At 33.9% G+C, this 11,554-nt stretch overlaps 2 protein-coding genes across 4 annotated transcripts; one reads left to right on the top strand and one right to left on the bottom strand.

The window, feature by feature from the left end:
• The first annotated feature begins 382 nt into the window (after positions 1–382).
• LOC123229888 (solanesyl diphosphate synthase 2, chloroplastic-like) lies at positions 383–4,661 on the top strand. Of its 2 annotated transcripts, none has more exons than XM_044655911.1 (6): positions 383–1,062; positions 1,278–1,399; positions 2,377–2,504; positions 2,582–2,685; positions 3,511–3,638; positions 3,812–4,661. In XM_044655911.1, exons 1-6 carry the CDS (start codon positions 834–836, stop codon positions 4,358–4,360), a joined length of 1,260 nt encoding a protein of 419 aa, XP_044511846.1. In that variant the 5' UTR covers positions 383–833; the 3' UTR covers positions 4,361–4,661. The 2 variants fall into 2 exon arrangements, with proteins under 2 accessions (XP_044511846.1, XP_044511841.1); XM_044655906.1 differs by having other exon boundaries at positions 386–1,062; positions 1,275–1,399.
• Positions 4,662–7,528: 2,867 nt separating this feature from the next.
• LOC123202737 (cytochrome P450 CYP72A219-like) lies at positions 7,529–11,554 on the bottom strand. 2 transcript variants are annotated; one of them, XM_044618869.1, is made up of 5 exons: positions 11,160–11,554; positions 9,183–9,400; positions 8,786–9,030; positions 8,301–8,685; positions 7,529–8,190 (listed from the first exon to the last, which is right to left on the bottom strand). In XM_044618869.1, the coding sequence occupies exons 1-5, from the start codon at positions 11,380–11,382 to the stop codon at positions 7,753–7,755; spliced, it is 1,509 nt and encodes a 502-aa protein (XP_044474804.1). In that variant the 5' UTR covers positions 11,383–11,554; the 3' UTR covers positions 7,529–7,752. The 2 variants fall into 2 exon arrangements, with proteins under 2 accessions (XP_044474804.1, XP_044474876.1); XM_044618941.1 differs by having other exon boundaries at positions 7,529–8,178; positions 11,160–11,553.

The following is an 11,554-nucleotide window of genomic DNA, read 5'->3' as shown; positions in this document are numbered from 1 at the left end:
AAAGACTTTGATGACAATAGTTTAAGGTAGATTTAATGGTCGTTGGAGATGAAAATATTGGTTAAAGAGATGAAAAAAATTAGGTTTAGAGGGAAAATATGATTTTTTAAAATTGAAAAATTTTAATAAAAATGAAATTGTTAATTTTTAAAATTTAATATTATTATTAAAATTATTTTTTTTTCTTATATTTAACTCAGAGTTTTAATAAAATTTAATTTATTGGCAGGGGATTGGATTTTTAAAAGTTAGGGGAGTTTTGAAGTGTCGGTTTACATTTTACGTTCGGTGAAAACAAGTCTTTTGACCTATAAATAACGGTTGAGACTTTAACGTTGCTTTGCTTCAATTTTGACCACCAACTACAATTTGGCCTGGAGTGGATTTGATATTGACCAGTAGAAATGGCCCGTTCATTCATGTCCTTACAGTCCTTTCTTAGATTACACTGAACAAACAGCTCTTGGCGCTTAACTCATCTCAGTTCACCTCTCTCTGCTGATAAAGTTACACGTTGATGTTTTATGTCTTATGTGGGTTTCTTTCTACCACTCAATATTAATAACCGATTTGTGTTGGTTATGAAGAGCAAAACTTAACACGCCAATCCCCCATTTGGACTTTTTTTTTCATTGTGAGGAGCATAACTTAAAACGGAAATCCCCCATCTGCGCTCTTTTTTTTATTCCTTTTCAAGTTTTGTTCACAACCCAGTAGGCGATTCTGTGATGTTGTTATCTTTAATGGGAGTTTCAACTTGGTTTTCTATCTAGATTCTTGAAATTTGGTGGCCTTTAGGTTCTTCGGCGTTGTGGGAATTGCTGTTGAGAAAGATGTCAATGATATGCCGCAATCTTGATTTTCGAAGAAGTGTGCTTGATTTGGTGGCTTGTGGGTGTTCTTCTAATGCCTCCATTGATAGGTATTGGGCTAGAAGTTACGCAAAGAGTGTTTCTAGGAGAAGTAGTAGACACTTTGGTGCTAATAGATTGGTTTTTTGCAAGCAAAACCTCGCTCGGTGTCGGGTTTATTCAACTAAAACGCCTGAAACTTTGCTTAATGGTACTGATTTTTTATTACTAAGTGTTGGCTTTAGTTGATTTACTGATTGGTTTTTATCTAATATGTTGACTTGCTTCTTCTTGTTGTTGTATTGGTGTTTGTTGTTTTAGTAAATTGATAATGGCTGTGAATGCTTTAGTGTAAGATTGTTTGAATTTTGGTTAATGAGTGAGGCAAGTTATATATTTGGTGTACTTGTGGATTTATTTTAGAAGTGAGTCAAGGTCCTCCACCAGTTCTGGATTTGAAGAAAGAGGCAAGAAGTCCAGTTTCGCTGGCAAATATCTTTCAAGTGGTTGCTGATGACCTCAGGACTCTCAATCAAAATCTCCAATCGGTATTTCTTTGAAAACTTTTGATATTGTCAAGTGTGAGAATGCTACCTATCTTTATTTTTCATGATGTTAACTATGGAGAAAGTTTTTGTATAACAATTTAAAGATGAAGCAGGTTCATGGTGTTTTACTTTTTATTTTGTGTAAAGAGCAATACTATGCGTATCCACTTTTTAATACACAAATGCATACACATGATATGTTATTATGTAATTGGGTTATACTTTATTCTTAATTCAAAATCACTCAATCACTTGATGACATGCATCAAGTGAGTACCTATTTGTGTATATAAAATGGGTACACATAGTTTTATTGTTTTGTAAATATTGACTGGTGACTGCTGAGCTAAATTTCAGTTTGTTCTTATATGAAAGATGCAATTCAGTTTGGAATAAAATAGAAGAAAGGTCCCTTGTTCAATTAAATGCTTTTTGCTGAAATTTGGGGTAATTTCAATTGTGGTAGAGTTTTATATAGCACTGAATTAAGTTGTTGATGCCAACACTTATACTGCTAAAATACAGAGCTTGTTCTTGGTTGTGTTGTCTCTTCAGATAAGACTCTAGGTCTAATGAATTAATTTTGCCATTTTATCTTTCATTCCTGTCATTCTCTTTGATATATTTTTCTTAGATGCTACTTTAGGTTAGCAAATGTAGCCAATAGTACTCTAGGATGGTGCCTCATAGCTGACTAAGCCATAATTCTTTGTTTCCAAGTGAACAAGGTCTCATGCATTTTTCCATTTATCGAACATCTGTTATAAAAGCAGGAGTGGCCCTTGGTACCTGTTTATTCAGTATCCGATCCCTGTGTTTTATTATGTAGCTCATTTTTATATTCCTGTGATTATATTTATGATAATGCATTTCCAATTGCATGACTGTTTCACCATATTTATATACGAAGCTGAGTGTTTTGTCATTATTTTCTTATTGAATTGTAAATCATGTATCTGATCATGATTCTTTGTTAGATTGTTGGTGCAGAAAACCCGGTTCTTATGTCTGCAGCTCAGCAGATCTTTGGTGCTGGTGGCAAGCGGATGAGACCAGCTTTGGTGTTCCTAGTGTCAAGAGCAACGGCAGAAATGGTTGGATTGAAGTAAGCAAAATACAGAACCCTTTCTTTTAAACTCATTAAATTAAACTGGAGACTCATTCTGTACTGTTTTCTTTCAGAGAACTTACAACAGAGCATTGTCGCTTAGCTGAGATCATTGAGATGATCCACACTGCAAGTTTAATTCATGATGATGTATTAGATGAAAGTGACATGAGAAGAGGTATATGTGACATCAAGATCTTTTAGAAATCTTATTGACAGCTCTATGCCAATTTGTGTACACCTAAGTAAGAAACCAACACATGTCTGCATATTGCATTTTGGAGTGTCCAAATGCCCCTAATATATTTGTCAAGTTTTGCTTCTTGAAGTTTGATTGCACATAGATTTCCTACTTGTCTATCTGAGAAGAGTGTTTGGTGTCCTCTGTAGAAACCATTGTGATAGCTTCTTTGACCTAATTTTGGGTTTGCTTCTGACTTTAGCATTATTTTGATCAATGGCAAAGGAGAAATGTGGAATAAATTACATTTCCCAAGGGTTGGGCTACGTGGTAAAAGTCCTTCGTTTCAACCTAGAGGTTAAAGGTTTAAAATCCCATTGGGGCCACATACTTGGATGTTATAATCTACAACTTCCCGAGCTACCAAGATTGTAGAATCTGGAAGCAGTTCCCTATATAGAACTTGATGAATGTGGCAAAAGGTTGAGGAATTTTCAGGTATTAAAAGATGATAAAAAGATTATGTAAAGATCTTGAGAATGTAGTTGCTGTAATAATCCTTCTGGGTGCTTAAAAATTGATCATTCATGTGTATTGTATTCTGAAATTGGTAAATGGAATCAATTGATGGTATAGTCCATGATATGTGTCCTCTTCTTCCCTGTGACTTGGGCTTTATCAGTGACACTTGGTCTACTGGTGTATACCAGTTGCGGTACCACATGTTGTTCCTCTGACATGTTATGGTTTCTCCCCTTATGTTCAAACTTTTTGTCCCTTCAAAATTCCTTCTGATATGAACTAATAGCTGTTTATATGCAGGTAAGAAAACTGTTCACCAGTTATATGGCACAAGAGTCGCTGTACTGGCTGGGGACTTCATGTTTGCTCAGTCTTCGTGGTATCTTGCAAATCTTGAAAATCTTGAAGTTATTAAGCTTATCAGTCAGGTATGCAGACACCTCATCGCTTTCTATCCTCCAATAAAAATTCAGTATCCACTTTTTGATGGTTATGACGCTAGTCAATTACAAATTACATTTTGCGGCATCATAAAATGGGTGCACTCTGTGATATTTGTGTTGAATTAGTTTCATGCTTATCAACCTAAGTATCATGACAGGTTATTAAAGATTTTGCAAGTGGTGAAATAAAGCAAGCGTCTAGCTTGTTTGACTGTGACGTCAAACTTGAAGAATACCTACTCAAAAGCTACTATAAAACAGCCTCCTTAATTGCTGCTAGTACCAAGGGAGCTGCTGTTTTTAGTGGGGTTGATAGTACTGTGACAAATCAAATGTACGAATATGGTAAAAATCTTGGTCTGTCTTTCCAAGTAGTTGATGACATATTGGATTTCACTCAGTCAGCAGAGCAGCTGGGGAAGCCGGTTGGCTGTGATCTGGCAAAAGGAAACCTGACTGCACCAGTAATTTTTGCTTTAGAGAAAGAGCCAAAATTAAGAGAGACTATTGAATCTGAATTCTGTGAGACAGGTTCCCTTGAAGAAGCCATTGAATTGGTAAAGACTTGTGGAGGCATTGAGAGAGCACAAGAATTAGCAAAAGAAAAGGCTGATCTTGCAATCCAGAATCTCCGAAGCCTTCCTCGAAGTGCTTTTCGATCAGGCCTTGAGGAAATGGTGTTGTTTAATCTTCAACGAATTGATTAGTTAAAAGTATTTTCATAGTACAAGCTACTTCCTAGTGGAGCACCGTCATCGACAAGGTTGCTCAGACAGATCTCTACTAGTATTTCATGCACTCTTGCCGAACCTCAGGTGGTTATACAAAGACAAGCTGCCCGCAACCAGTTGTATATCATAAAAGGTATTGAGCAATAACCCCAGCTCATAATATTGTTTGTTCAAGCACACATTCTTTTCTTTGGAAAACAGAAAAAGCAATTCACAGCCATTGTTGTACACTAAAGTTTTCAAGATCATCAATAATGTCATGTTATTCTTCCTGAAACCTTCTTTTATCAGTCAAATATAGCTCATACTACCGTGTATTGTCATGTGACTGTATCTATGTATGCACACACCCACCTAGTTCATATGTTTAGAGGATGAGTTACCCCATCTTGTTTCGATGCCTGAAAATGTTTGGCTTGGAAGTGAAAATATCCAGGATCACAATCTGCAGAAGCTTTTGGAGTATGTTAGAGGAATATAATGTTTAATGCTGTACAGGCAAGGCAACATAGATAAGATTGTGTCAATGAAAGAGCATTGACTATTTAAGTAAAACTTGTAAGGCAAAACAGCCAATTATTTATTTAATCATATAATAATATAAATAATGTGCTCAATCGTGTATTAAATCGGAGTTACTTTATTCAGTTTTATCTATTTTCACATAGATCTCTCAGTTTCTGCTTAAAAAGGCATACATTTGCTCTTCTTAATTTACCTTTTTTTAAAAAATAATATACAAATATTCACTCATAAAGCACAATATTCTTCAACAAAATTTAACAAAAGGAAAGAAAAACTTAACAAAGACTAAACATTTTAACAAACACAAAAAAAAAAAATCTCTAAAATAAAAACAATAAACAATACAGATTCTTTAAATCCATTTTCATCAAAAGAATCCTGGACAAGTAATATTTTGGCTGAAAATTCTTTGCCTTTAAACTGGTAATCAATTTTAAAAATTTGTTCATGCCTAATCCGATAGTTACAAAGGTTTAATAAAATTTTTAGTAAATTACATGTTTCTGCTAAAGATTTGGCAACATTTTCACAACCTTTTAAGGGTAATAGGGACAATTCACTGAAACCCACTTAGCATAAAAGCATAGCAGGGGGTTAGGGTTTTCCTGATTGCCTTTGAGAGAACTCAGTGAGCTATGTGACAGTTCTGCTGTGGTTCCGTTGCCGGCATACAAAAACCTATTAATTCCTTTCTTTCTCTCTGCAAGTCTCCTCCTAGTTTCTTGCAATTATGAAGAAAGGTATTATACATGTTCACATGAATTTTAATAATTTCAAATCTTGTTTTGTTTTTGTTTCTGGGTTATAGTTCGGCCGATCCAAATGGGTTCTTGCTTATTTTATGTTTTGAGAGAACTCAATTTCACCCGGCCTAAAGTTGAATATTGGGGCAGCCTCAAGGTTTTACATGTCTTTCACTCATGTTCTAATTCAGGGAACTGCCCTAAATTTTTCTTTTTCATTTTCATTTTGATTGCATTATTAGAATTTTGGCTGTGTTTGTATTCAATGGAATTGGGGTTATTTTGAATGAAGCTTTGGATCAACTTGAATGAAGGCCACACCAACAGACCCTCTTGCAAAATTTAATTTCTGATTTGATATTTCAACTACTAAAATTCGCCTTTCTGTAATTTTTTTTGGATTATAACTAGAAGTCTAGAACCCTGTTTTTTACCAAGTATTTTTTTCCAGTGTAAGGGGTGTATAGGTTCGGTTTAGAGGACTTAAACCAATAAAATGGCTTAGCAAAATCTGAGGCTAAGCTATGCCCTGTGTCAAACCAATCAAATGGAATTAAAAAATTGCGATTACGGGCATATAAAAGTATCTGTTTCATATGTTTTTCTGATAATTGCTTAACTTCGTTAATATAACTATGAAACATGAGTCGAAGTAAATTGCATGCAAGAAGCGAAGGAGTTTGCCTGTGGATGGTGGATAAGAAGAAGTAAAAAACGTCAGATTTGAGTTTAAGTGAGACTGGATACAAAATCTGAAGCCCAATGAACATAACCGGAGGCCAGAAGATTATTCCCACTAAGGTTCGGTGAAATTTCAAAGTCATACTTAGTTTTTAAAACTATAAATATGCACCCAAATACTTATACACGCATTATCTCTCCTTGGGTTTAGAATTTTAGGCTGGGAGAGAGAGAACACAGTCAGAGATAATAAAGTTTGCCATCTTTAGTGACGGTTTCAACACTATAAGGGGATAAGGAGGAGATGATCACTTTTGAAATTTTTAGTAGAAAAAAATTATTAAAATTTTAAACTAAGAGAAAAAATGTGATAAGCTATTAGTGTTTTTTAATATTTTTAGTTAAATGTTATTTTTATCTTTAACTTTAACAATACATTTAATACAAAATATGATATTTAAGTTTTTGAAAATTAATAGTTATGAGTTTGTGAGTTCACCAAGCCTTGGGTGGGAATAAGTCTTTCGGCCTAACCAAAATCCCTTTCTTAATGATACTAAATTAAGGAGCCAATATTCAATGGTGAAGTCATCCGGTTGAAAAAGTTAGAAGTTAGATTTGCGTGTAGGGACGTCAATGGGGTAGGCATAGTATGTGTTATTTTTTCTTATTAAACCCATCAACTATTTCATTTTTATAGTTTAAATTTGGTCACGCATAGTAGGGATGACAGTCATAAGTGGCGGGAAGGGAATTTCAATTCTCGTAGCTATAGGAGGTAAAATTTTTGTCCTTGCTATGAGATGAAAATGATTCCTCATTCCCTCTTTGTGAAAAATAATTTCCTTTGCGTTTTCATTCTCGTGAAAAAAAATCTTCTTTTCATACTAGTTAAACATAACATAAATATATTAAATAACAAAATTAATTAAAATTAACACTTATCACTATTTCAAATGTTACAAATATTATATAGTTAATCGGGGTAAAGCAGGGCAGGGAGGGGATACATATATTCCTGTCTCTAATTACGAAGATATTTTTAATCCTCGTCTATTTCTATCAGAGAATTTCCTCCTCGTTAGAGTTGAAAATATTAAATTCGGATCGAAATTGCCATCTCTAACACATAGATTAACATAAAAATAATTTTTGAAAAATACAATTGACTTATATATCAGTACTAACACATCAATAAAAGTAATCCAATAATTACTAAATGTAGTAATTTTGTAGACTCACAACTTGAAGGCTTTTCATATATATGTATTAGATCAAACCTATTTTATTCTATACTATCAAAATATATGAGGCCCATAAGTGTGGTAGATTAGATCTTAACAGAAGTCAATTGGTTTTGTGTATTATGAATTTCGATCTACACACTTATATACCTAATATATTCCAACACATACAATACTAAAGCTTTTGTAAAATCATGGGAACACCATTCTGTGGTTGTATGGTTATGCCAAGAACAGGGGTATGGGCATAGTTTGGAGAAAGTTGAAAGGAGAAATTTTGCAGAATCATCGCTAAAGCTAGTTTCATTTCCAATAGTGCAAAGTTTTGTCCAATGCATGTTCTGGGACCCCAACTGAAAGGGAAGAATGAAAGTTGATCGGTCTTCGAAGCCTTTGAAACTCCTTGGGAAAATCTATCTGGATTAAATTCCTTTGCATCAGCTCCCCAATATTCTTCATCATGATGAACTAGAAGTATTGGTATTGAAATGAAAGCTCCAGACGGTATAATAATTTCTCCCAGTTTGGCCTCCTTTATAGTTTGTCTTAGTAACAAAGGTGGTGGATATAATCTTAGTACTTCATGGAGAATTTTGTTTACCTGCAACACATACTTTTGCTATCATAAATAATGTAAAATTAATTTATCTCATGATGGTTTGGACTTAGTTCACGTTCCCTATTGGTGGGTGAACTTATTTAAGAAGGAAAATGTTTACTTACTTCTTTCAAACGGTTTAACTCATCAAATTGGGGTTCTTTGTCTCCGAAAACTTGAAAAACTTCTTCTCTTGCACGTTCTTGCCAATTTTGATGCATGCATAACAAAATCATTGTCCATATGATCAAAGTTGCAGTAGTCTCTTGCCCAGCAAGGTAAAAAAGTTTGCATTCATCAATCACCTCTTCAATACTCATTCCACTTTCTTTGTTCCCATTTTCTTGGATTTCTCTATGATTTGATTCCACTAATAAGCCCAAGAGATCATCGTAACTTGCTTCTTCAACTTTCAGGACCCCCTCTCTTTTCTTTATGATGCCTTTTATCATCTCTCGAATTTCCTTGTCATTGCTTTTCAATTTTCTGTTTGCTTGAGTAGGCACAAAACTGAAAGTTCAATATTCCATCTCATCAGAGCAAGAATGAAACAGTTGTTACTCACCCAATATTAATCTCACATAATCATAAAAATAAAAATTCAATTTACCTCCATCCTGGGATGTGGAAGGTGTAGAAAACTTGATTCAAAAGATTGATTTGTTGGCTTATAAGTTCAAATATTTTTCTTCCATCTTCATAACTACTACCAAATGTTGTCCGAGAAATCACATCTGATGTTAAAGCCTTAATATCAGGCCACACATCTAACTCACACGACTCTTTGTCAGCCATTGAAAATTTCCATTTTCTTATCATGTCCTTGCAACTCAGATACATCTTAGGCACCATACCCTAAAAGTAAAAAGACATTAAGCTAAGTAGCATGAAAACATAAACGTGAAAACGTGGAACCGCTTACACATTGTATCAAACTAAGAGTGCATGGAAATTATTTCAAGTCTTATAAATCATTATTAATTTAAGAGGATAGAGAGAAGAAAAACCTTTAACTTATCGAGATGGAAAGCTGGGTTTGCTATCTTTCTGACTTTGAACCATCGTTCACCCTCATAGATCCCCATCCCACTAAATACAGACCTGCCAAGTGAGTTCAGCTTGGGTTTTTGGAATATTTCGTGCCTTAACATGATTTCCTTTATCAGTCTGGGGTCTGTAATGTTTATATTTGGTATAGGACCCAACCATATAAATGAATTCTTCCCTGCATAAATTATTATTCATTTTATGTTAGAATTAAATTAAAAAAATTATACTAAGCGTACAACCTCTTTCATAGAAAGCAATGTGTATAAAATTAACAGAAGAGTGTAATATAAAAATAATTATTTTAAATTTTTTGCCTGGATTTGATAATTAAGTAGAACTGTAGAAGTTTAACCCTAACGTTTCCATGGTTAAATTAATATTTCCATAATTTTCATTATTCTATGTTAATTGTTAAGTATACCTCAAATCTTATTTTTATTATTAATTTTTATTGAAATAGTATTATATCATCTCATCATTTTGAGATTGCATGTATCAGCACCTTCAAGGATTTTCTATTTTACTTTGTATGATCAAACATAGTTATAATTTTATTTACGATATCTGCTACATGGTTATAATTTTATATATGATATTTGCTATGAAAAAGGATTCGGTTCACATAACTTTTTATTTATTTGAAAAAGGCCAAAAGACTTGTTCCCACCCAAGGTTAGGTATAATTTTAAATTCACACTTGTCAACTTTTAAAAACCCTAAGTTTCACTCATGAGCTAAATTTCGTTAAAATTTTTAGTAAAAGTTAAAGATAAAACTGCTATTTAATAAAAAATTTAAAAAACTAAATTTTTATTACATTTCTCCTCTCAACTTGAAAATCTAATAATTTTCTCTCACTCAAAGTTTAAAAAATGGTTATTTCCCTCTTAGGTTTTTTTCTCCTTCTCTCTAACAACTCATTCCTTCTAAGCTATCGACTAGGCTTCTCTTCTTCTCCCTCAGGCAGTCTATCTCCTTTGCTCTCCTTTTGTCTTCGTCAGAGACAAAAATGTTCTGTGTTCGTCAGATATTCTGTCTTCATCTGAGATGAAGACATTTTGTTTTTGTCTGAGATATTTAATCTCTGATGAAGACAAAAGAGGGGGGGGGGGGGGGGGGGGGAGGAGAGGATGACGACCCACCGAGGAAGGAGGAGAGAAGGCCAATCGACAATTAGAAAGGACTGAGTTGTTGGGGAGGAGAAAAAAACCTAGAGGAAAATAACTACTTTTCAAACTTTGAGTATAAAAAATTGTTAGATTCTTAAACTGAAGAGAAAATTGTAATAAAATTTTAGTTTTGTATAATTTTTTTTAAATAACAGTAACAAAAAATTTTAAAAGAATATGACTTATAAATAAAACTTTTAAGTTTATAAAAATTGACCGATGTGAATTTGCGATTACACCGGGCGTTGGGTGGGAACAAGTCTTTTGGCCTTCAAAAAATTGAGCCCCACATCAATAGAAAAAGCTTGTGTTAAAGCAATTTTATATCATTCCGTCAATTATATAACTTTACTTTATACGCGTTGCCGTAAGTGGCAGACAAATGAAGAAAAAGAAAGATAAGGTGGCACCATTCCACCGCTAAAGAAATTAAACAATCTTTGTCTCACTTTATCTTATACTTTGAACTAATTAGATCCTATTATTTATTCGATAAGGACAAGCAAGTCTAGCCAAGCAATCAAACTTTAAAAAATAAAAAGAAAAAGAAAAATGTTCTCAAGCATGAACATGTTGAAGAACTGAAGATTGAAGAGGACGATGCTCAAGCCTTGTTGTTGGGAGCTAGAAATATTATCAGTCACTATAACATCAAATTTAATCTATAAATTTGTTTTCGAAAAATCAATTCATAACTTGTTAGGATCTCCATTTACTATAAAGTATTGACGAATAACAAGTTTCTGAGTGAAGAAAAAGGCACACCGTAGTTTCTGCAGATGTGATGGTGGAACGGGATGACTCGAGATGCAATATCATGTGAGAATGGGCTGATGGGTCGTGTTTTTGCTTGTTTTCTCATCATGATCATCTCTGTTGTGTCTCCATGGAAAAGTTTGTAGTGGTTGCCGGAGAAGCCTTGTTGCCTAAGAAACTTCTCTAGCTTCTTTGGCTTCAACAAACCCAGTCCAGCAACTTCCACAGACATGCTGAAACGGCAACGAAAGCAACAGAGAAGGCAATAGATGTCACTGGAATCTCCATTTTCAGGAAAGGCTAAGAGAAATTAAAGAGAGAAAAATGTTTTGAGAAAGTGCTGGGTGATATGAAGATGCCTATTGAGTAGTATATTTTATGTTTAGCGTGATACTCAATTATTG

This window comes from Mangifera indica, chromosome 1 (assembly GCF_011075055.1).
Source record: "Mangifera indica cultivar Alphonso chromosome 1, CATAS_Mindica_2.1, whole genome shotgun sequence".
In the NCBI taxonomy this organism is placed as follows: domain Eukaryota; kingdom Viridiplantae; phylum Streptophyta; class Magnoliopsida; order Sapindales; family Anacardiaceae; genus Mangifera; species Mangifera indica.
This window is presented reverse-complemented; position numbering and strand designations above follow the sequence as displayed.

Bases quoted from the DNA above. Each gene is read 5' to 3' on its own strand.
- LOC123202737 (XM_044618869.1), bottom strand. From the start codon at position 11,382: ATGTCTGTGGAAGTTGCTGGACTGGGTTTGTTGAAGCCAAAGAAGCTA. The intron at 9,401-11,159 runs GTGTGCCTTTTT...TAATTTATGCAG, and splicing joins TCACATCTGCAGAAACTACG to GGAAGAATTCATTTATATGG. The intron at 8,686-8,785 runs GTAAATTGAATT...TTGAACTTTCAG, and splicing joins TTCCACATCCCAGGATGGAG to TTTTGTGCCTACTCAAGCAA.
- LOC123229888 (XM_044655906.1), top strand. From the start codon at position 834: ATGTCAATGATATGCCGCAATCTTGATTTTCGAAGAAGTGTGCTTGAT. The intron at 2,505-2,581 runs GTAAGCAAAATA...GTTTTCTTTCAG, and splicing joins GCAGAAATGGTTGGATTGAA to AGAACTTACAACAGAGCATT. The intron at 3,639-3,811 runs GTATGCAGACAC...GTATCATGACAG, and splicing joins TTATTAAGCTTATCAGTCAG to GTTATTAAAGATTTTGCAAG.